Source organism: Idiotropiscis lumnitzeri, chromosome 5, assembly GCF_059441095.1.
Source record: "Idiotropiscis lumnitzeri isolate Australia: NSW breed Sydney's pygmy pipehorse chromosome 5, RoL_Ilum_1.0, whole genome shotgun sequence".
NCBI classification, from domain to species: domain Eukaryota; kingdom Metazoa; phylum Chordata; class Actinopteri; order Syngnathiformes; family Syngnathidae; genus Idiotropiscis; species Idiotropiscis lumnitzeri.
The window spans coordinates 16,389,994-16,415,469 of record NC_142395.1 but is presented as its reverse complement, the minus strand read 5'-3'; the positions used below and the strand labels follow the sequence as shown (position 1 = coordinate 16,415,469).

Sequence of the window (25,476 nt, the reverse complement as noted above, 5' to 3'; positions counted from 1 at the left end):
GGGGTCGCCACCGCGTGTCATCCTCTTCCACCCAAGTCTATCTTCTGCATCCTCCTCTAACCCCAACTGCCCTTGTGTCTTCCCTCACTCCATCCATCAACCTTCTCTTCTTCTGCTCCATCCTCATCACCCCTTCTACCGATATACTCTCTATCTCTCGTCTGGACTTGTTCAAACAATCTCTCTAACTTTTTCCCCCAAAACATCCAGCCTTGTCTGTCCCTCCCCTCCGATGATCTCATTTCAAATCCCATCCATCCTGGTCACTCCTAACGAAAACCTCAACATCTTCATTTCCATTTGGTCAGAGCCACTGTCTTCAATCCGTACGACATGGTTAGTTTGCAATTAAAAAGAAATAAAATAATCATATTTTTTCAGACTACAGTTTTGGCTTTTTTTCTGTAATTTTGGGCACGCTCTAAAAAGTGGGTCAATATGACTTTGACATTGATTTCGATTGGTGCTATTTAATCTTCCATCTGTAGTATTGGCCTTTTTTTTTTTTTTAAGAGTCCTGGATACAGTGAACTCCCATTCCTCACAGTATGCCCACAGCCATTATTATTCATTCTGACTCTGCAAAAAGTAGCATTGCTGTAAAGAAAAAAAAAAAAAAGCGAAAAGTAGCGGGCCATCTTTTTTGGGCGACTCCTAAGGTACTCAAAAGTGTGCCCGTAGTCATTAGCTTCTCCACTCACTCTGCATAAAGTCACCTTGTTATCATGATGTGTTTTGCTCAGATTTAACTTTTGTCATCCTCTGAGAATAACCTGCTGGGGAACCAAAGAGGAGGAAATAAATGAAGGCTTTATCTGCAATCTGTGTCTGTCAGGCAAAAACACTTAAGGTAGCGACTCAGGGTATGAAAATGTGCGGGTGGAAGGGAATGAGGGCGCATTGCGATAGGAAGGCCTGATGGCTGCTTTATCTCCTCCGTTATTTCTCGCCACATTCATTTCCTTGGAAGCGGATGATTTGTTGGGATCATATCTCTCCTGAACTTTTTTTCCCCATCTCTTGCAACATACATTTTCTTCCGACTTCTCTTTAACCCCCCCCTTTTTTTTTTCCTCTACGGTGATGTCCAACATCTCTAAGGTTGTTGGGAAACAGCGATTCATGCTTGTCATGAGCCGTCACACTCAAAATGCATCTTGAATACAAACCCGCCTCGTCGGTTTGCATCCCCCATGAGACACATTCGGATTTGCTGATGTGTTTTGCAGATGTGCCTTGAAACATAAACATTTCTGTGTCAATCCAGTTGGTAGTTTGACCTCAAGTCGCAGTGGAAGATAAAAAAAACAGGAAAAGAACACTTAAAGGGGATGGTTTTGCCTTAAGAAATGCAAATATTGAGCTATGTTAGGTTGGGTATTGTAGTTAAACTCTGATAAACCAATCATACTGTAAAAAGCTCCACTTGAGATTGATGTTTTTACTCAAAGTCTGCATTAACCCTGCAGGACTTAATGCTCAATTGTGATTTAGCTACACTTGTAACGCATCTTGACTTGCACAATTAAGATCAATGAAACCCACAAATGAATGCATGTGATTTAAGGATGCCGCCAAATAACAAACCTATTATGCGCCACCGATTGCAATACGAATAAAAATATATTTTTACCAACTCCGTTGGGTCTCCCAGATAATTAAAACAAAAATGAATAATAAAAAACTCATGCCCCTGAAGCCTGTTTTACCTCGCAATGTGAAATTGGATAGGCGTGTCGATGATGTGTAGACCCACAAAAATAGTCTGAAGAACCAACTTGTCTGAAAATATACTGGAAGTCTACTCGTTTGGTTTGAATCTCTAACCCCCAACATTGACTAGTTAGTGCCTACGTGGCATGTGCTCGTGAGTAAATGCACAAAAACATTCAGGATGTTTCCCGTTTTGCTGTGAAGTGTCCATTGTGGCCATTTCCAGGGGTTCTTCAAAGATGAATGTCTCCTAAAGTTTTTTTCTGATTGCTACTAAATTTGAACCATGTGTACTTGCAAGATGGTTGATGCTGACTTCTAAAAGATTTTAGTTTTTCTTGCATGCACAGAGCATGTAGCCAGTTTTGCTAAGAAACAGGTCAGTCCAAACAAATCTGACCAAAAATCTCGACATTCAGTGGCTGAAAAGACACAAGAAGTCTACTATTTTGGTTTGATGCAGACATTTTTCAGTCATTTTGGCCCTTTCCACATGTCCTTAATGCAGTGTCCAGAAAGTTTGTCAACAACAGCTTACCTTCTGCCTTAAACTACTCACCTACTGTTTCTCCTCCAATAAATAGCCACTATTTTATGGCTTTTATAACGTTATAGCTGTTATTTTACCATTAATAATTATTGAATTGGACCATGCAAATCCAACCAGGATGATCGCGCAACATTAAACTATTGAGATATCTCCTGATTTGTCACCTGTTGCGTGTGTGAGTGTATGCAAGCGTGTGTGTTTGTGACAGCTGTCAAAACTTGCACTAGCCTGTAAGGTTTAGTGGACAGGTGTGAGAGGGTGGACATAGACAGACTCCCCCACCCTCCACACACACTCACACACACCCCCACACGCATGCACACACACACCGTTGCAAATGCAATGGTTAAGCCAGCTGTCAGACGCTTGAGTCACTTTCATGTCCGGCAGGTTTAATGTACCGTGAGTGTATATGGATGTCATAAAGTGAGACAACTAGTCAGACAAGGCCTTGGGATTATCTCAACCCGCATACCTCTGAATCACTTCATTAGCGTTAATATTCCTAATGGCATAATGGCTAGTATTGAAGAGTTTGACACAGACTCTTTGTTACACTATTATTTATTTTGGTTGCATATGAAGTATTCTCAGCACAAATGAGTCAAACCTGAGCATTACTAGATTATTTGATACGCCTCCTCAGTGTCTCATCTTATTTATGGAGATGCATTTCAAATTGAATACAATGAAAATATTATTTTCTGAAATATCTTCAACGCTGGTGGAATTAGCCAGAAAATGGCTGCCATCCCTGCGAAAGCTGTAGAAGAATTTAAACCTCTCCTACGTTTTGTGAAACAAACTCGACTTCATGCTTGGTTTCCTGTTTCAAAGGAAAATGATTGATAATTATTCAACTACAGCGACTTTTTCCTCTTAATGACGTCCCTCAGCAGGAGTAGCTCAGTTGATGTTCTCGGCTGCAGGATTTGTACGTTTCCGATGGTCACTCCGAGGAGCCGCCTGTGACTCTAGCCACCCCATGGTCGGATTTCCTTCCTTCCTTGTAGCAGCTGATTTGGGGTCAACTGCAGTCTGTCAGTCGGACAAATGTTGTTCTTAGCACTCTTATTGAAGGGAGATGGTAGTTCTTTGGAACGTACAGCCGCGCATACTTGAGCTCACGCCCTAAACGAGACAGGTGAGCCTCAAGTCCTCTTGGTGCTCCTCGGTTCTTATTTGCATTGCTTTTCGTTGCCACATGTAAACAGTAAGTTAACCACTGCTAATTCTGAAAGACGTTCTGTGTCTAAAAGTGGAATGGTTCTCACCATTTCTGTTGATTTATCACAAAAACAAGAAGGGAAATAAAAAAAATTAGTCAAATTGCAGGGCTTTATTTTACAGAATGTTCTATGTGCAGCCAAGACAGAACACGAAGCACTAGGAACTGGAAAAGGAGCTTACTGCAATGTACGTTTTCATCACATTTTCCCCTTTGGTTGTGTCGTCACACAGACCACGTTGCAAAAAACACTAGAAAAAGTAACACACAATTAACTCAAGATTGTTAATCCACGAGATGATCTGAGTTATTGCCATATTCGGTACACCATAGTTTACTTTGTTGTTGTTTTATTAGCATTGTTGACTTAGTCATGTTCCAACAAGCAGCCAGGGCAGAGATGCATGTACAACATCACGAGAAGTTCAATTCCCACTTATGTGGTTGTAGTCCCGTCATATATTTTTTGTTCTGCCATACTAGTGTAAAACACCATTTACTACTGTTGGATTAAACTGTAAAAGTAAGTCAATCGTGTGCACCCTTTGATGACGAGTGACTGAGTAATTTTCCAGTGTACTTTTGCTGTTATTGTCGAGTAATTATTCCATTTAATCATATTGTACTGAGCAGCCAGGTCAGTGGCCATGTGTTCACTAGTCAAAAACTTGCTCGAGAATCACAAGCTTGTTTTTTCTCCTGAAAATTGCACCTTGACTTTGGAGGAACTGCATGACTTTGTCGCCTTGTCAATGGGACGTCCCCATTTGTTTCCACAGGGGAGACAGGTCCCCACCGTCTATAACACACACACAACCTCACAGTTCCTCTCAGGACTGAAAAATGTTCTGTGGGAGGACAAAGAATAACTTCCTCTCTCGCAGAAATGATGCAAAATGAAAACATGATGTCATCCATTTTGTGCCCGGACACCGGCTAAAGAAAGCTCGCTGTTGGGCTCTTGTGGATTCTTCCTCTTCCTTTATTTCCTTAAATGTACAAAAGCTGCTGCTCTGAATACTTGTATGATGAAGGCTAGAATACTTTTTCTAAAATATTTATTATATCAGTTTTGCCGTACAGTATTAAGGTAAATGTGTCAGGTCAAAAAAGTTTGCCTTTATGGATAATTTATGAAACGTGCTTGATTTTTATTTATTTATTTTATTTTTTTTGGTGGAGGTGAAGTCTAGAAAGTCCATTTAAATCTAGTGAAACCAAGTGACTTTTCCATAAGTTAAAAACAATTATTTCAGTCAAAAAAGGCTTTTCTTTCACCGTAGCTGACAGTCTTGCTCAATTAGTTTCAGAAAAAAAACTTTGTCCGTCTGCATACCTTGGAAGTCGGAAAATTGACTTGTCGATAACAACTTTTCACACACAACAGTGTCATGAAAAAAAAACAGATGAGCAGCGTGAAAAGGGGCTTTCAACTACTGTTTATGTGTTGTTGTTTTTTTCCTTCACAAGACAAGTCAGCTATTGAGCCAATTTGTCCTTTCACACCTTCTCACATTTCAAGAACTCATTTCACCCTCCTGCATAACAGACTTGCTTATTGTGTTCACAGTAGGAAGTTAAATTAATTGTTCTCCGTAACTTCCTTATCTCCAAGCTCTTCAATTTTTTTCCCTTCACATTTTAAGTTTAAGTTGTTGTGTCTTTACAGGGTCCTCGCGGGCATCGACGTTGCCTGCTTTGTCCAGTAGGACGGTCAGCAGCAACTGTTACCCCTCAACCATTCACAGAGACTCTGGCAGTGACATTGAGAGCTTGCTGAGCGCAGAGGTGGGATATGACAGCGTCTTTATCAAGGTTTGGCCCACTGCAGCAAAGACACCCGTTGTGAAACACAAGCTCCTTTTGCCCGAGAAGAAAAACAAAAGCTCTTGATGAGGGAAAACGACCGTAGAAACTTTGCAATCTGGTTCAACACAAAAACAGAGCCCTTTTGCCTGACATACATGTAAAAAGATATTGAAAAAGATTAACTGTTGAATGAAATGTGGTGTACATACAAGGAAAAATTCAAAAACAATTATGAGCGTCATAAGTAATAAAATCCTTTTTTAAGAAGGGCTGAATTAAAGCAAAAAAAGTGGAAAATTTGTCAAGAAAATTGGGATTTTTTTTTTAATAAAATACAAAACATGATGCCATTGCTCTGAACCAGGGTTAAAGTAGTTTTGAATTTTTGATTGTTTATATTGCGTTTATTTTTTCAAAAATCCTTTGTATTAGTTATGAATTATTTGTCATTGCAAGATTAAAACAAATCACTAAGTATTGTGTAATAAAATGAAGTCAACTGAAATTTCAAACAACTTTTTGAACTTTCTTCCTCTGTACGGTCATACAGCAATATCAGATTAAATACATTTGAAATGAATCCTTGAAAGCTCATCTGAGATATTAACTGAGATAAGATGAAAAAGGACGTTTTCACTATAGTTATAGTTACTTTTTCTTCGTTTTATTATGACTTATTTTTTTTCTTTAGAAACATTTTAGTTTTTTATTTCATTAACAAAAATTTGTTTTTCTCTCGTTTGTCATTTTTCTTGTCTGAACACAAACTGTATAAAGATTAGAAATAGGTGGGTCGTGGCCCTTACGGGCTCCAGCGACAAAGCGCACAATGTGTTGCCGTGGGCACCAAGTGAGATATGCGACGTGCTACCCACCTGCGGACACCTTCGGCAGGTCACGTGCATTTAGATCTTCTCCCGGTCGTGCTGTGCACGGATAACGACATTAAGTCCTAAACTTGGAGATGATTCCCTCTTAAAACGTCGTCGACCGGTCACGTGGCTCGCCTGAATGAACCCCCGCGGTCACGTGAGCTCTCTGACTTCCCAGAGGATGTAGAGCTGGCTGGCACAAAGCCTACCTTTCACTACTGGCTCTCCTGACAGAAGTGTCTCTGTGACAGGCTTCTTGCGCCGCAGCTGGTGGGACAATAGGCCACAGTTAGAGCTCACACCTTCAAATGAGCTCTTAATAGACTGTTTGTATGTGCGCGTGCATGTGTCTGAATGCATCACCCATTTCCCACCACACCAAATATTATTTAGTAGTGGTCAAAACAGTCATGCTCACGGAGTGACCTGGTATGACCTTGCCCCACTAACGCCACCACGAGGCCAAAATCTATATAGATGGGCACTTTACTATTTTTCTGGTTCGTCCTCCGTCCACAACCTGGGCACCCTTCCGTCATGACCTCTCCGTCCTTATGATAATAATAATCGTCCTCTGTCTAAATGGAACTAAAACTCAGAAATAATGGCCCTCCATGTTATATTGTGTGTTAGAAACTTCAAGACAGTTCTGGCTTACTTGGATCGGCATGCTTTGATGTCATTGAAATAGCACTATTATACTTGACAATAATTATAATATTTGCTAAAAATAAATAACAATATGTCATTCGCCTCAATTGCTACAGAATGACGAACGAGTGACAGGTGGCGACAGCACCAGTGAGGTGTCCATCTCCTGCTCCTCTACTGACGACACGGCCAGTGTGGGCCCGTCCAGCTCCAGCCTCGAAGGCAGCCAGGGACTGGGCAGCAGCGGCTGGAGCCCCGAGGAAGGCGTCCCCACGCACCTCTCTGTTTCCGCCACAGACGGAGGAGGAGGTGTCACTGGGGACGCCGAGGAGGAGGCCAAGGACAGAGTGACCGAGGTTCCGCGGCGCTGTCTTATGCGCAGCAGCCTGCGCTCGCTCTCACCTCTCCGCCGACACAGCTGGGGACCTGGGAAGAACAACGGAGGAGGCCCTGCTATGAACCAAAGGAGGTAAACACTGCACCTGCTATTATTACTACTTACTACTGTTCCATTTGGGAAAAAGGAATTGCACGCCTGGCAATTGGTGGTTGATCCTATATTTTGGTTTTGTATGTCTCTTTGCAGAATAGCATATGTTAAGTTGTAGATAGGTGGTGTAAATACATTAGGGATGTCCAAACCTTTTATTTTAAGGGCCAAAAATGAAACACGCTCACCCAATCTATTAGTGTAGGTAAGTTATGCAAAGCAATAATAACAGTATTTATTATATATACTGTATATATATTTGAAAAAAAAAAACTGCAAGGTAATAAATACAACTACTAGACAAGTGATATTTCACATTTTGGAGTGGCTAGGGGCCCTGTACCCCACTAAAATAGATCCACCCCTCCATGATCAGCAAACAGTTATATATATATATATATATATATATATATCACATTTCATACAAAATGCTTCACACAAGGAAAGACACAACAACTACACGCATTTATACACTCAACAGTTCAAGTTTGCAGCCCAATGACATGTCCACATTTAGAACCAAAACAGAAGCATTCTATATGAAGCATATAAACGTTTGTATATTTTTTCCTTTCTCCATTTATTATCCTCGGTGTGAACAGCTGAGATGCTGTCGTCTTGCCTTCAACACATCAGCCGTTTCTTACAGTAGCTGTCATTTGAACTTGACGCCTGCTCGCTGGTGTCCCTCGTTGTCAGCAGCTGCGTAGCCATTGTCTGTGAGCCGCTGCTGGAGGGACATTCAGACAGAGCTGAACTTGCATACCACTTGACACGCACCAATGATTGCAGACAGCTTTAAATTTGTTATTTACGCGTCATGGTCATGGCGGTTGAATAATTCATACGACAAGGTTCTAGGGGAAAAAATTAAGTTAAATTTAAAATCAATGGGAACTATTATACATGGGACAAATGAAATATTTAGATACTTCACAAAATTGTAATTAAAGAAAGAAAAAGTTAATTGAAAGTTTATCTTCCACTTCCTTTCTTTCTCATCGTTGACCTCCTAGCTTGAAAGGGAGACTCAGACTTCACAGGAGAAGGTATACCTCATACTATTGATTCCGTTGTGTGACCCAATAGCTCCATATAGCCTCCCTATTGAGCTAGTAGACCCCCTCTTGCACATATGCTTTTTCCAAACAACCACCGCATTGTTGCTCTTTCCCCACAGGCAACTGTTTTGTGAGAAATGTGTTATTTGCTGCTCAGAACACACAAGAAGCACACTAGTGTTTTGTAGCTCATGCTGCTTAAAAATAACACACACACACAGCACACACATGCAAAGAATGAGAAGTTTGTGGTCTGAGGGTAGTGTTATGCAGCTTTTACTATTCTTATACAGTCACACATGCGACAGAATAGATGTCCTCATTATTGTTGTTGTTCGCTGTTAGTATCGAAACGTGTTGAGGGGATGATGTCAGGAATCTGGATGTGAAAAAAAACATCACGACTGAAAATGGTAGGAAAGTGAACATTTTCAAAAATTGGAAACAAGCGGGAATCGTTTAAATAAAAAAGGTACTCTTAATGAAGTGTCTAACAAATACTTTGAAAATCTTAGAAACAAATGAAAAAGTGTTTTAAATCACTTGGTTACAACCAGTAAAAATGGTCAGAAATTGGATAAAAAAACAAACAAGTTTAAAGAAATTAGTGGGTTTTTATGTTATCAAAAGTAATCACAGTGTGTGAGTTCCATCTTAAAAAGGATAAAACAAATGGTAATTTGTGAAAATCGACAGAAATTAGCTAATCTATTACTTTTTAACCAGCATGAGCTAAACTATAACTATAAAATCAATACAGAAGAGGTACAACGGTTGCAATTGTAAAGACAAAAAATAGAGTGGTGATTTGTGAAAAGTAATGAAAAATGTTTTAGAAAAAAAAAGTGAAAAGTGCTTAATGATTTAAAAAAAAAAAAAAACTACTTTGACATGGTCAGAAACTGTTAAAATTGGTAAAAAATGAGTGAAAATAGACAAAAACTAGTTCAAATGTTTACAGGGTAGATTCATGATAGTGACCTAAAAGAGCCACAGTATCTGCTAAAAAATAGACACACTAAAAAGTCTTCAGGACCCATGCCTGAAATACAACAAGAATTTGGCCATTAAGGTTTGAAGCAGCCATTTGGGGGAAGAACTCGAAGGGTTCGTACGTCAACGAATTCTCACCACGGAATTCACTCCTATAAGCCTCAACTGGAAGGAGTAACTTTCTATGCCAGTCATTCAAAATCAGGGTGCCATGGTTTCCTAGTGTGCTGCGAGATGTTTGGAAGTTATTATTCATCAATTACAAATATCGCAAATGTTCTTCTATCCATGCCACGTGTAGTCACTGGCAAAACAATGAAATTGTCTTCAATAAATGGCAGAATGTACTGTTGCCACTCTTGCAGCACAGTCACTCATGGCTGGCTTAAGGTATATTAGCTTTGAGTTAAATCAGTGTTTCTCAATTATTTTCTTTTATGCCCACCGAGGAAGAAGAAAACATTTCAACCCCCACAACTCTCCGCCGCGACTGTGAATAGTATAATGTCAATAAAATTGTTGTTATAAAAAGTACGCCTCTGCATAACAGTGTATGCTTATATTACAGGAAATAGAAGAAAAGAAATATCTCAACTTACAACAATAATACATTTACTACCGTTGTGTTTTTTGATCTGTAACAGCAACGATTTGAAGTGCATTAAATCACCTGAAATTAAATAAAATGAGCGCCACTGCCACCTAAGGAAAAAAAAGCTTGTTTCCTGCAAACTCACTCTGTTGACGAAAGTTAAAATACATAAATAATACACCTGTTCCTTCGATCAACCCAAAATTGGCATGGACAAGATGCACCAAGATGAAGTTTACTATTTTGGGCGACTTCCAGGCTTGTACTTTGATAAATTAAACCAAATGAGCCACAGTTGAAAGCAGTTATCCTTGGCTAGGCTCATTTTTTGCCAACCATTGTGGGTAGCACACAGCATGGTTTTCTTTCCATTTGTCGTAATCGCGGGCGCCCCGTGTTTGCATTCGCGTACGCTCCGTCTCGTCACTCATCCTGTCCATCAGTCAGTCGGCGGCCTGTGTTAGCAGCTGCCGCTCTGATTCATGTTGGCAGACGACCTCGGGGCTCTGCAAAGCGCTGTGTGATAATAATGTCAGGAAGCAGGCCTCAGTGTGACGGATACGTTTGCGGCCTACTCCCCGAGGATAGGTGAGCGCTTATCTGGTCTCCGACAATCAGCGAAGTCACGGTCGCTTTTGGTCCACTTGAGGTTAATTATGTTCCGATGTGACGGGCCGATGATTTGCTGGATAATGGGGTGCCATGCAAAACCTCGGGGCTGTGAGGGAGATAAGAGAGATTTATCAGTGCTGCAGCCAGCCGGGGTTGCTCATTCTGAAATGTAACCGACAATTTTTTTTCCTCCCCGTGATTGCCGCCATTGGATTTTCTTACTCAACGGCCCTTGTTTGTGTTATAAATTTTGTTTAAATGGTCTGCATCAGATTTCGTGACCACTGATAGCAAAGAAGCCCTCGCATCTTCCAAAAGATGCAATTGCAGCAATGGTCACAATTCCGATACCTCAGTTGGCATTTGTTATTTAGCCCCACAATGGCTCTCTGTATTCACTTGCACACAATAATAGTCAAAAGTTTTTGGCAGCACCTTCAAATTCAAATGGTCTCAAACACGTTATGAGTCAATAAATTCAAGCTATTAACGTTCAATAATAAAAAGTCATAAAAGGTCATAAAGCATCATCCACATCATAAAGCTGACTGAAATCTGGCAAAAGGTGCCTACTTTGAACAAGTGTAACGCATTTTGTTTTGAGTGACATGTTTTTGTTTCCCAAATAATTATTTAAAAATTATATAGAAAAATAGCTTCATACGGGTTTTTTTTTAAAAAAAGTCATTAAATTTTTGGGGGATATTTTTTTTTAAATACAGTTTTTAAGTTTGAAATTTGCAGTTTAAATTAGACAAAATTATATATAATATGTATTAATGACTTAATTTATTTTAATATCTATTCATAGAAATAATTTTTCACCAGTTTAAAAGTACATCATCGATCTAGTAAGTTATTCTTATTTAATTTCTTTTAGATTTTATTTCCAAATTAAATATTTTTTACATGATATATTTATCTATTTAATAGCCTTTTTTATTTTGAACTGTTCATGTGTATTATGTCTATTTTACTTTCAGTTTATGTACGCTGTATACATTTCCTTTGAATGATGTTTTGTTTTAGCCCTTTAATGCATGCAAAGACAGAAATAGTAATACTGTAATCCATCTGATTACTCTGAAATGACATCAAGCCGTAATATCCTTGCACTGTGTCCGCACAGCTACAGCCTGGAGGGCCTGAGTGGCAGCCAGGAGGAGGCACGGCGCCCGGCCAGGCAAGGCCCCCGCATTCTGGAGCCTTCCAGAATGCTGCAGCACGACGTGGACGAGCGTGGCTCGCTCGTGTCGCTCACAGAGGAGCAGGAGGAGACGGGGCCGCCGTGCGGCCTGGAAAAGCAGGTCGGCGTCGGGTCCTCGTTTGTCACATTTGTCATTAATACTTTTAGTCGTCACACCCTCGACTCTCCTGTCGCCACAGAAGTCGAGACGCTATCGTCCCTTGAGGAACAGCTGCCCCCCGATGACCCTGCCCCTCACCAAGTCTGTGTCCATGCTCGCCATCAGCCACAGAGACATTGACGGTGAGTGGCTGAATTGAAATATAGCAAGAAAAAAAAAGTGAGGCCTGTCAAACTCAAACATTTGTGATGTCAAACACAGTAGCATATTTTTCATTCGCCTGTGCTTTGGCCTGCACTGAATTGATTTGATTAAACTGTACTTCAGTCCCGCTAAATGTCAGTAAGTTACATTTGAGGTGTAAGGTGTCTAGTTGGGGTGTGGTGTTCAATTAGTTTAGGGAGCACTTACGAAATGTTTTCTGAATACTGTATATACCACAACATGACAGAAACGCTGTTGGTTGTTGTTTATGATCTTTGAGTGCTTGCTCTGGTTCTTTTCCCGCCTGCCCCCTCATCAGTGGTGGGACGTCTGCGCCGGAGGAGGCGGATTTCCTTCTCGTTCAGCCTTTCCCCTATCCTCACTAAATCTAAGTCTCACTCCCTTTACGGCGACTCGTCCACTAGCGACGACGATGATAACTTCAGTAAGTATTTGAACGCGCTAGGCGCTGTAGCCGAGGCCATCAGGATGTGTGACGTCACCCTTAGACACCCTTCCAGCTCCTCGTGTATCCATCAGGTGTGGGCAAACTGCGGCCTGTGTGTACATCAGCGTGAGTTAGTCTGAGTTACGCCACAATTTGTGAAATGTTTGTGGATTCCTGGGCTATCGTGTCTGCTTGCGCTGTTGTTCGAGCTATCGCAAAAGCATTATTTATGAGGAACTGCACGGCGACCAAACTGACTTTGACAATGACGAGAGGGAACCTGGCGTGCCGTCGTATGTTTTAAGATAGCATATATTTTACAATGTTCGGTGAGCCTAATGTGTTTAAGACAGAAATAGCACCCGTAACTGAGATTCCGCCTTCTGATACAGTGTGCCTTATGGTCATAAAAGTCTGGTACATTTGTTATTCTGAAAAAAAAGGAAAGAAAAACAACAAATGTGACTCTTGAAACACAAAAGTTTGCCCACCCTTATCCTTTCATGTGAAAATAATTATAATTTGCCAGTTGACATGGGGCTATTTCAAAGAAGTCTCTATGCAACATAGTGTGCAGCGTCCAGGCGAGGTCGGCTGAGGCAGCGGGAGAGCTAAAATATACATAGAAAAAATGAATTATGAATCCCCCCCCCCTGAAAAAAATGCTCCTCTTGCTTTATGCTGACTTGTTTTGCTAAAAGTCCGCTGGATGTTAAGTGGTCTACTTTTTTTGTGGTGCTCAGGTAGATTGTCATCTTGACTTCCCCCAAATTTACCTGGTTGGTTTTGTATTGACAGTAGGCACCAGATATTGACAATTTTGAACTATTCTTGCGACTGTCACAAGTTTAGGGAGCGTAGGTCTCTGGTGTTAATTTGTTACATTTTCTGGGGTTGTCCTAATATAACCGACAATGTTCCCCATGTCCTCCTTTGCATAATGTCAAAATACCTTTAATGTTGGACCATTCCAGAAGACTTTTGAGGGTCCACAATTCCTCTAATAAAATTGTGATGTTCAGATGTGGGCTCCTTTAAAGGTGTTTTTCTCCCATTCTAATTCTTTGAATAGTTCACTATTGGTCCCTGAGTGACAATTCAGACACCTGTCCTTCCACCATTTTGTCCCAATCATTTTAACAAACCCAATCACCTGACCTGAATCAGATTGAGTATGCATCGCACTTGCTGAAGACAAAACTGAAGGGAAAATGCCACAAGGACGAACTGAAGACCAAATTTAGGCTGTAATTGACTGCACATGATTTGCAACCAAGTTTTACAAAGTGAAAGTTTGATTTATGATTATTAATTTATTCCATTAATTTAATTCCCTTAAACCGTGGGAGGCATATACTGTTGTAGTTCTACACCGTTGACTTGATTTGAACGTAAATGCCCTCCAAGTCTGCACTGCAGTTTAGTCACGTGTTTCATTTCACATCTATGTTGGTTGTGTCCAGAGGCAAAAAGATAAGAATTGTTGATGTCCCAATATTTATGGACCTGACTGGAATTTGCCTTTGTTCGCACTTTGGCAAGATAGGCAAGATAATTAGGAACAGATGAAGAATCATATCTTGGCTTCGCTTACGGTTGGCAAGGTAACTAGATGAAGCGCTGTATCTGGTCTTCGCTTTGGCAATGTAACAAACCCATTTTCACAACATATCTTACCTTCTTTAAATAGCGTGCCATTAGCTCTTATTGAGCCTTCATCAGCTTTTAATGGCAGCGAGCCAAAACGGCGGCTTCTGCTGTCAGCTTTTGGCCTTTGGCCACTAAGCGCCACACTAGTGGCTGAGCTTTTGTTTTGGCCTCCCCCACCGCAACTTGAAAATTTGAACGTCTCGCTCACAAGCATGTAACACAAACGCACCGAGGACCGTGGGTCATGGATTATTCCATTTTCAACCATGCTTTTTGGAGCCAGGACTCCTTAAACTTTGACCAAGCAGGACAAATAGTTCTGGCTCAGGATTTTTTGAGTGACTGTGCTATACTTTGATTTTTGTTTATTTCTGTTTAGCGAGGTGGGAGAGGAGCTATCGCCTATATTGTTCAGAAGTACATTCCAGGAGCAAGCGTGTAGTGGACTTTTTTTTTATTTTATTACTGTTCTAGTTTTTCTGTTCTGGGTCCTGTGAGAGTGAAAATTGGTTGGTTTTCTCCCCATTTCCTTACCTGTACGTTTGATCACCACCGGTCCTAATACTTTTGTTTCAGTAGAACAGATCCTGTGATAAATTATTGTATTTTCACCAACTGCTATTCTTTGCAGGTATGAGGTCCTTCTCTAGCACATCTGGATCGCTCGCATACAGGTCAGTGGAGTGGTAATCGTTATGTACTAAATATGCACCTTTTTTTTTCTTCCCCATGGTTTGGCTGGTCCAGATTAGTTGCCAACAATTTTTTTTGTTTACTTTCTTTGTTTTGGCGCTTGGCAAATACTTTTGATGCATTACCGCCACAAAGGAGTCTTTCTTCTACTGTTCTTACTCTTGATTTTTGCTAAATACATTTCCTCCCAAAATGTGACTGACTTAATACTCCGGGGCGATGTGTTTTATTCCTTTTGCATGGTGCATTTTTTGCCTGGTGTCACTAAAGTCTGAAAAATCAGGTATGTTCCCATGTGTTTTGGTTGCGTAGCATATCTGAGGAAGAGCCCGGACCGCTGCGGAGCGACGCTGAGGCGGGCAAGAGTGTCACCAAAGTTAGCCGCACCTTCAGCTACCTCAAGAACAAGATGTACAAGAAGACTAAGGTGATTCCACCCACGAGACTTTTTCTGTGATTCTTTACAAAATTCTCCTCATCGATCAAATCCGTTGCAGTCACCTTTTTGGAATGTATAGTTATCCATTGGGAGCACAGTGTTATTGTGGTTAGCACGTCTGCAGCAGTGCTCTGAGTTGATGATTTTGAATTATCGCCTCCTGCCTTCCTTTGGAGTTTATATGGTTTCTCAACTTCGTCAGACATGGAAAAAATTTTAGGTTAATTAAAGGCTCTGTCCTTAGGTGCAGTGTAGTGGTTGTTTACATGCCATGCAACTGAGTGGCGATTTGTTCAGGTTGCTGTTCCCCGCTTCTCTCACCAAAAGTACAATACAATACGTGCCCTGCAATTGACTGGCGACCAGTCCAGGGTGTATCCTGCTTCTATTCTCAAATGTCAGCCGGGATAGACTCCAGCTCACCCGCCATTCTAATGTCTATAAACTGTAGAAATGGATGACTAATTGTCATCACAGGTGGTGAAGAGGAAGTAAAGCAGGAAGACGTCTGCGGTTTATACCATCTTCTCTCGCCTTACCTCAAGTCATGTCAGTTTTAAAGGGCCCGGCCACCTCACCAGGTCTTTGAGCCCGCCATGTGCAAACTGGCTTGAGACAGCAGCGGTGTCGTCACAGCGTCAACAGCAAAAGGCTCATTGCAGAAGTGTCGGCCTCACTTCCTTTTTGTCACTCGGTGCAATGGCGTCTCGCTGCTCCTTCTTGTAGCCACCGTCACCTCAGCGATGTCATGCAGGAGGCTGATGCGGAGCCACGGCTTCTCGATGAGGAGGTGGAAGGGCTGGCACCAGGTAGGAGGGGCGAGGTCCATGGGATCGGGGTCTGAGCGTCTGACATTGATGGTGTTTGCAGCAAGATCTCAAACGTAGCTGTCAGGTTGTTAAAAAGTGTCGTTCGATGAGGTCACTTGTGTTTTTTCCTTCTCCTTGACAAACTCTCCAGTGGAAAGCCTGTAGTCTGTTATCAGACTTGGGAGAGACTTATTGCCGTGTTTCATTATTGGTCAAACAGCGGTTGTGGCAGGAAGTGTTAGTTTCGACACAGTCCGATCGTCAAAAGAGTTGAAAATATTGTAATCTGAAATAATGTTGCCTTCATCAAAGCCTACAGGCATTGTTTTGAGTAACATTTTAGTATCTTAAAGTCAATAAGTTAGCGTAAAACCAAAATAAATTAAATGTCTTTCTTTTTAGCATTCTTCTCAGTCAAGTTATCGACTCATGCAAGTGTTAAAAGAAGTTAACAAGATTATAGTTCAATGCTAGAATAAAGTAAAACCTACCAGACCTGTGACGAAGGCATCCACATAGCAATTAAAAAAGTGCAGAAAGGCTTCCTGAATACAAATTTGAACAGAAGTTAACGACTATATCGTAAGACAATGTAAAACGACTCGCTTTTTATTGATCTGTTGCAGTTTTCACAAAGTGCCGATGCAAGTTCACTGATGTCAATCAGGCATGAGTAGCTCTTTTTAGCAATTTTAACTGTCAAAGTTGAAAAAGAAATGACTTGCTTTATCATAAAACTAAAATAAAGTAAATCTACTCACCGTATGATGTAGGGAGGAGGAATTATGGTTAAAGAAGTGTAGAATAGTAATATTTATGTAGTCCCTTTCAGTGGTCCCAAGGACGCTTAACAATAAGTCATGCGTGGTAAATAAAATGGTTATTGTTAGCAGAGCCATGCAAGCGTTGGTTGACAGCCAACAGCTGCGTGACGTAAGACTCCGGCAGAGATCTGGCAGGCAGGTGAAGCTCTTTGGAGAAAGAAGGGTGCTAAACTTCACAAAATAATAGACAAAGGGAGTGAAGTGGTTGGACTTTTCCTCAAAATTGCTCTCAGTTTCCAGATTGAGATTTTCCACTGTAAGTTTCTCGTTCTTCTGAGCTTTATGCCCCGGGCTGTTGCCTTGTTAACCTGAGCTTTGGAAACTCTGCTCTGTTGGTTTCCTTTGGGTTTGGGTGGATACCATGTGACGTCAAGCCGTGAGAATAGCAGCTCTTGTTCTTCTCCACATCACTTCATCGGAATTGCGATGACCAAACGGCAGCGGGCTGACGTCATCTCTCGCTCGCTCTTTCTGTCTATAACAGTGCCCAATGAGGGAAAGGTCGGGAAAAACTCATTCCCAGACGGAACGTCTCTGTCAGCTGTCACACTTCCCGGGAGGATCCAGTGTCATATTACACTGTGTCATACTTAGCCATTGACGACAGTGATTTCCACTTAAAGCGGACATAATTATGGAAAGTGTGCTTTGTATTATTTGTATGCAATTTCTTTGGTCGCTGGATGTCTGTCCATGCATCAAGTATGAATCTTGACTGCTTATTTCTAAAATTGTGTCATTGTTAGCAAGCCCTTCTACGCTGCTGCCCCACTGTTATGTAACAGTGGTGCTAAACAACATCATGACCACAGCCACAGTGGGTTCCTCAGCCAATGATATCGTCAGCTAGACCGAATGAAGTTCCAGAGTCGAAGACTGAGCTGCAGGATCTTATTAGTGACACTTTTTTTCCAAAGCCATCTAATGTGGGCGGAGCATGCTGTCAATTTGGATAATCATTTAAAGGATTCACCCGTTCATTGCCGATTGTAGCTGTTACGCTTTGCGATGAAAACGTGCTATTTGTCCGTATAGTGCCGCAGCTCGTGCAGTCAAGAGAAAGAGGAAATGTGCATCAGGTGCTTCCTTCCTCTTTCATTTTGCCGTCTTGTTCTTTTGGTAGACAGCGCACAGGGACAAGCCCGTGGTGCGTTTGTTTCGCTTGTGAAAAGCACCCAAAGTGAGTTTAACAAGGTGCAGTATTTCATCTAATGAGGCAATTAGTTCTTGCCATAAATAATGCGATGCTTAATATTCCAGGACACCCCTGTTGGGCTGTAATCACACCACTCAGTTCTATTCTGACGAGGAATTTCCAAACATCGTGCCTTTTTTGCCTTGCTTTCATGCTCCAAATTCATTACTTTTGTTTGCTGGTGTATTTCACTTGTGCAGGAGAAGGAGAGAGACAAAAAGGAGAAGGAGGCCAAGGAGAAGGAGAAGAAGGCAGTCAATGGGCATCACTTCGCCGCCATGGGCTCCAGCCAGCCGCTGCCGTGCTCCCACTGCTCCCAGTGTAATAAGGCCCTCAGCAGCAAGGAGCTCTTCCAGTGCTCGTGTAAGTATCATCGCATGTTCTCCTTGTATGTTTTCTTTAAGGGTTTCCCCTGCACAATGTAATGAGATCTCACACCAGAGTGGTTCATGGTAAAAATTCTGCTCAGGGATGGGCTGAACATTGGCACTTGTATAGGTCTGTCTGTAAACGCACTCAAAGTCACCCCCTAAAGGAATCTGTTGTGATTTAAGGGTGTTTTGGGGTGAGATTTACGGCAAATTGGCAGACCCCCTTTTGGAGCTTTGCTTGTTATTTTTTTTCCCATGTCAGCCCGTGTGCTTCACAGCAGGGAGGCAAGCATTGTAATATTGCTTGTTTTGCCAAGTTCATATTGCCACCAAAATTTAGATGCGCGTTACTACTCTTGTCCACTTCAACCCGAGAAAATATATAAAAGTGTTCTGCACAATATTTTGGATCAAACGTGAGCTCATATGAGCAAAAACCACGATCACCTCCACAAATCATCTCAAAAGTACTGTGACTTCTATCGCTTCTTTCCTCATAAAGTCTGAAGCAGACAAGAGCATGAATGTGCACACAAACCACGGTGGCGACTGGTTGTAGGTTTCGGTCATGCTAACTATGCTATGCTAAAGTTTTTGTTAAGTCTCAGTATATGGACATTCATGGGGGAAATATAGTATACTTTTGTATTTTTATTTTTAGTCTTTTTTCATTTGTAGGGAAAAAAAACAAAGTATAAGCCAAATTGAACATTGTTGTGCAAGAATCGACCTCTCATAATGAACTTTTGATTAGCATCATATTGGCATTTAGTGTCCAGAATCAGTCACAAGTCTTGTTTATGTGACTAAGGAGATCAACGCGACGAGGAAATAGCAAGAAAGAGGATGTCACTGCTTGCGCAAGATTTTGGCGCAACAGTCTAAGAAAGCAGAAAGCAGCTTTCTACTCATATGTTCCGTCATTGTGCTTCTTGTCGCTTCTGAGGGTGTTTCCAGGCAGATGCCGGCCTGGAAGACATTCAGGCATTCACACAGTCGCTCTTTTGTGTGAGCTTCAGGCCATATGCAGGGCCTGCCTCCGCAAGATGCTATAAATTCTTTAAAAAAAAAAAAAAAAGAAAAGCCCTCATAAAAGTGTTTAAGAGGAGAAAATGGCAATGGGACTCCAAAACAATAATACTTTGTTGCATAATCTAGTAAGGTGAACTATTTACAATAAATTAAAAAAACAATAATAATAATTACAAAAAATGCAACAGATTTTGACATTAAAAATATAATTAGAGACAATATGTAGCTAAATAAATAAAATAATAGAATCAAAATGATTTGACTGCAATAAACCAAAATTAAAATACAGGAATATAATAATATAAATATAAAAATGTAAATAGTATATGAAAATGTAATTAAATTTCAAAACAATTTTTTAAAAAGTTTATCAGAACAATATACACAACTAAGATCAAGTAAATAAATAAAAAGGAAGAGTAAAACATAATCTAAATAATATATATTAAATACATGAAAAGAATTGCAAAAAATGTATAGAAGTTAAAAATAATTATAATTAAAATATTAAAATATAGTAAAAAACTAAGATAAAAGAAAATAGCAAAAAAACATGTAATGCTTTCTTTCACTTTGACTCAGACGGGCGCGTATTTTGACACCATTGTAAAAGTAGGAAGTGTGCACTTTGACGCGGAAGATGGTGTTAAAAAGACAAAGGTTATCTCCGGTTCGGTGCGATTTATATTTACATTTTACCAAGCACAAATTTATAGGTCAGAGGTTACATTTTCTCAAACAGGAGTTTCAACTGACACTGTAGCCCCAATGAATCGTTTTTATTTGTACATATTAATTTTTAGTAAGTTAGATATGTTTATATGTATTCTTTTATCATCTGCGCAAGATAATTATATTTAAAGTATGAATGTATATTGTTAGATGACAAAAAAACTTTAAATTTTTAATGAATCCAAATATTTGAAAAAATACAGTCTTGTTTCCTTATTTTCACAATTTAAAAAAAAAATATTACTCTCCAATAATTGGTTAGATTATTTTTTTAATTAAGTTCACATTGCTCAGAAAGTCTCTTTGGGTTCAGAAGTAATAGATAAACCGCCCGTACAGTAATTGAGTCAAGAGAGAACGTAACAGATATTAGAGACAATAAAAAGCATGCAATTGGGATACTCATTGCTCACTAAATTGAAGAAATTCATCAGTAGGGGCATTGTATGTGATCATTTTAAGGGGTAAATAACATGTTGGGCATGTTCAATCTTAATTAGCAAAAAACAAAAAAAACAAAAACATTGCTGTCATTAAAAGCCAAGCACAGGCTAGACCATAAATAACTCAACCATTCACATTCTACTTTCTCATAGTTCTATCATATATACAACATTTTCTTGGGATTTGGGGAAACGACTCCAAGACCTATTTACAGTCATTAATCACCCTTAAATCTCCTAAAAATGACAAATATGGTAACATTTCAAACAGCACAAGTAACATACAAGGTTTAAAAAAAAAAAAAAATAAATAAATAAAATACAGGAAATATACATTCATGGAACAATATATGTAATACAAATACAAAAACACAATACAGAAAAACTATCGAAACTGTTTTGTACCTTTAGTTCATTAAAAGCTGTTCATGTAATAAAACATATTTCTGTGACACCGATTATTGAGCTAACTAACCCTCACGACAGAACGGATGACAAATGAATTCTAAAAATATAAATTAAAGAAATAGTCCTCCTCACCGTCTTTTATATGAACGCAATGTCAGGCTAGCTTTGTCCCCACTTCTTCTCTTGCCAGTGCCGTGTACTGGATACAAGCTTTTGCAGGCAGTATGAAGCGTGTTACTCTTGAACTGGGTGGGAGGAACTCATTGTTGTTTATCCTTAGTACAGTCAGTGCTCTCTAAAAGCACCTTTTTAGCACTTTTCAATAGTTGTGTGAGAGGGAGATATGATGTATGAGTCTCCATTGGAAACAAGAGTATGTTTGTCCTCCAAACTTTAGACCAAATCACACTTTGGCACTCTCCCTATGACTGAGAAACTTTCCCATGCACAGCAGTGGCTAATGTGTATGTCAGCCATCTTAGATTCCCCCCGCAGTATTACCCCTGTGTTGCATCACGCGCCACAATCTGCTTTTCATTTGCGGCCTGGTTTTCTATCCACCACACCTTTTTTTTTTTTCATCCGCCGTTCTCCCGCTTTTCTTTCCAGACTGCAATGCCTGCGTGCACAAGGGCTGCAGGGACGGCCTAGCCGTTTGCGCCAAGGTGAAGATGAAGGTAAAAAAAGATCCACCGATGCCTTTACATGTCGTCTCGTGGGCCAATACTGACGCTGCCTCTGCACTCTCTCTCTGTCTCTCTCTCTCTCTCGCTCTCTCTCTCTGTCTCTCTCTCTGTCTCTCACTTTCATTCTCTCTGGTCCGTTTAATGCTGGCCAGTTGCCCAGACAGCAGTTTAGCACTGTTCCAGATTCCAGCTCCTTCCCTGGTGTCACCATGAGGAACAAATGTGAGTTGCGAGCATCAAACGCAGCTTAAAACATACAGTAATGTACATCAGCGTTATTTACACATCCAATGTCAACATTGTGCAACAAAGATGTCAATTCAGCAAAAGTGGTTGAAAGGCTTCCAGCGCAGTGCAGTTGGATGCCACAAAACCAGTAGTAGCATTCATTTTTACATGCAAAATTGTTTTCCAAAAGGTTCTTCTTTTTACTTTTCTACATTTTTGTTTTATTATATGGTTTTAAATACTCTGTATATTCTTTTGTTTTTACATTTTTTCTTTTTAAATTACATTTTCTTTTTTTATGTTTCCATTTTAATTTTAACCTTTAAAAAAATCATTTTCATTATATGAATGTTTTAAAATACTTCTTTTGTACCCCCGTTTTTTAAATTGTAATTTATATTTAAATTTCCGTCATACGGAAGTGTTTAAAGCTTTAAATTGTTATTTTTCAAGTTTAGTTGAACTTATTGTTCATTTCATTTGTACTAATTATCTTTATTGGTTTGGAATATATTTTTTGGCATCAATAACTATTGTTGTAGTGAGTTCGGATAAAGTTTTTAAATTGGCGGTAAAATCTCTGAGATATTCATTAGAGATCTACTACATTATCACCTCTATTCCACAAACCTAAAAGAAGTTCCTCTGGGATTCCTTCTCGATCACTTCTGATGTTTTAATAAACGGTTTGCTTCTCTACCTGTCCAGCCTGTGGGACGAGGGAACGCCCCTGGTCGGCCATCTTGTCCCCAGAGGACCACACGTCCCTGACGATGCCGCAGTCGCGCCGTCACACAAGCCTCATGCCTTTCCACGGCAACAACCTGTCGAAAAGTCTGTCCATTAGCAACATTGCTGGGTGAGTCGGCAGGACGATTTCCGCAATGACTGCATCAATTGGTAATATACGTACATTGACTTGAGTGCATGTGTGTCTTCTGTCTGTGTAGTCCAGTGTTTGATGAGATTCCCATCAAGGGCTTGCGCTATCTTTCCCAGTCCACCGACTCGCTCAACAGGACGAATCAGGTCACAGAATCCATGGAATCACTCACTGACGAAGGTCATTACACACCATCACAACCATGTAAATAAATGGAGACCCATTCTGAAATCTTTATGAGGGATACATTTGTGAAATGACGCCCCCGAAAAAAAAGATGGGAAACTAGAAGTTTTTCTGGTGCCTGTTGCAGGGACGGAGATGATGGACAGTCAACTGATGGGTGAGTTTGAGGGCGAGGCCAAGGAGATGGAGGCCGACTCGTGGAGTTTAGGCGTGGAGCCGCAATACTTGCAGCAGCTGGACCGCAACCTGGTCAAGAGGCAGGACATCATCTACGGTGCATATATGCCACCACCTCACTCATGTACAAACTATATAAAAGAGGAAGCCGCTACGTGCATGGCCAAATATCTTGTTTACATCAAACTACAAAGCTTATCCGCGTCTAATTAATTAGTACGATGTGCTCTGATCTTTGAAAAATTATGCAGGTTTTAAAAGGTATAAAAGCCTTCAATAGTGGAACATCGATACACGGATTTACGAAGCGAGGTTTCCTGTTGAAGCAAATAGTAATGGAATTCATTTGTTCCACCCCCAAAACAAATATTTACATTTTTTGGATGATGTAATTAGAAATAAATAATTGTAGGACTAAGTGAAAATAGGCTTTTGTTTCTAAAGAAATATTACTGTGTGGTCACTAGTAAAGCATCTTTTGCCTTTTTGCATAATGTATTTAGGGAGCCGTGTGGGAAGCGGGTCGTTCGCAAACCGAGGTTCCACTGTAGAACAAGGCTGTTTAATTGACTTTAATTTAGCATTTTGTGTTGTTATAACTGATCCAGAGCGCTCAATGCAAAGAAACATTGTGGTTTTCGTCAATTCTTGACTAATTTATGATATTATATACTATACGGCAGAGCTGATGCAGACGGAGTTGCACCACATCCGCACGCTGCGCATCATGTCGGAAGTTTACAGCAAGGGCCTCCAAAAGGAGGTTCAATTGGAGCCCCAGATACTGGAGCGGCTCTTCCCTGCTCTGGACGATCTGCTGGACCTCCACACGCAGCTTTTCCTGCGTCTGCTGGAGAGGAAGCGTGAGAGCCAGGCTGAGGACAGGCGCTCGGATCGAGGCGTCATCGTCCACCGGATAGGGGACATCCTACTCAGCCAGGTGAGAAAGACAGACACCCTCGAATACATCCCTCATGTCGTGCCAAAATGTAACACCGTATTTTTCGGACTCCAAGCCGCTGCTTTTTTTCCCCCCAATCTTTGAACGCTGGCAGAGATAAAAGTTGAAAAAAAGTTGAATATTTTTTCAACATCACTTATTTTGGTCTTACATTCTGGTGTATTTTATATTTCTGTAGTGTTCTACAATGTCATCCACACACTATATATACACACTTAGTTCTCCGTGACTCTGCAAAGTGATTTTAAATAAGTTCTATCCCAATCTTTGTTCAGTTCTCGGGATGCAATAGCGAAAGCATGAAGAGGATCTACGGGAGATTCTGCAGCCGCCACAACGAGGCCGTCAACCTGTACAAGGACCTTCTAACCAAAGACAAACGTTTCAAGGCCTTCATCAAAGTACGTGCATCTTACTCTGCTTCCTCCCTGGTAGTTGTACGAGCAATGGAACTCACCCAAAGGGGCCACTGCAAAGCAATTTTGACTACGTGGTTGACGTTTACAGGGTTTTTTTTGTTTTGTTTTTCTTCTATCAGAAAAAGATGAGCAGCAGCATTGTTCGGCGTCTCGGCATCCCGGAATGCATCCTGCTGGTAACCCAGAGGATAACCAAGTACCCTGTGCTGATTCAGAGGATCCTACAGCACACTAAAGGTTTGACAAATGCTGCTGTGATTGGCGACTCTTGAGCTTAGTGAGTACCTGAAGCAGTGATTCCCAACCACTGTACCGTCGCACATTAGTGTACTGTGGAAAATCATGAGGCGTGCCACGGGAAATTATGCACTTCCCCTAAGTCAGTTTGAGAATTATACTACAAATAATGTATCTTTATTCATTTTTCAATGCCAGCGCCACATCTTGACAGGTCGAATCCTTAAATGCTCGTCCTCTAGATGGCTGAAGATACAACAGAATAGACGTGTCGTAAGATATTTTTAAATATAAATTTAGGTGCCTTAACTGAGTAAAGGTTGGGAAACACTGATGTAAAAGAATCTTGTGTGTTGATTTTTCTTTTGACTTTTTTTGGGTTGGGAATTTTTTTTAATTTATTTTAATACATTTAGAAGTTACGCGGTGGGGACACGTTCCATACACTCACTCTCGGAAGAAATCAACAATATAGAGAATCTATAAAAGAAAATATTTTATAGCTTCAAACCTCCCAATTGTTTTAAACACCTTTACTCTTACTAAAACACAGTTGAACAATGTGAAGCACGC

The 25,476-nt window shown here is 40.5% G+C and overlaps 1 protein-coding gene across 7 annotated transcripts in view; it reads left to right on the top strand.

Moving 5' to 3' along the window:
- The window catches only part of akap13a (A-kinase anchoring protein 13a), an 89,881-nt gene that overhangs the window by 51,957 nt on the left and 12,448 nt on the right, over positions 1-25,476 (top strand). For 2 of the 7 annotated variants that reach the window (XM_088296007.1, XM_088296008.1), the window contains exons 11-27: positions 5,161-5,306; positions 6,940-7,292; positions 8,330-8,362; positions 11,701-11,878; positions 11,958-12,060; positions 12,402-12,527; positions 14,812-14,854; positions 15,186-15,300; positions 18,341-18,503; positions 21,736-21,803; positions 21,965-22,034; positions 22,749-22,899; positions 22,991-23,127; positions 23,237-23,383; positions 23,970-24,226; positions 24,523-24,648; positions 24,786-24,903. In XM_088296007.1, the coding sequence (XP_088152133.1) occupies positions 5,161-5,306; positions 6,940-7,292; positions 8,330-8,362; positions 11,701-11,878; positions 11,958-12,060; positions 12,402-12,527; positions 14,812-14,854; positions 15,186-15,300; positions 18,341-18,503; positions 21,736-21,803; positions 21,965-22,034; positions 22,749-22,899; positions 22,991-23,127; positions 23,237-23,383; positions 23,970-24,226; positions 24,523-24,648; positions 24,786-24,903 (2,334 nt within the window). The remainder of the gene's footprint in view (positions 1-5,160; positions 5,307-6,939; positions 7,293-8,329; positions 8,363-11,700; positions 11,879-11,957; positions 12,061-12,401; positions 12,528-14,811; positions 14,855-15,185; positions 15,301-18,340; positions 18,504-21,735; positions 21,804-21,964; positions 22,035-22,748; positions 22,900-22,990; positions 23,128-23,236; positions 23,384-23,969; positions 24,227-24,522; positions 24,649-24,785; positions 24,904-25,476) is intronic. The other 5 variants (XM_088296010.1, XM_088296009.1, XM_088296012.1 and 2 more) reach the window with 5 other exon arrangements.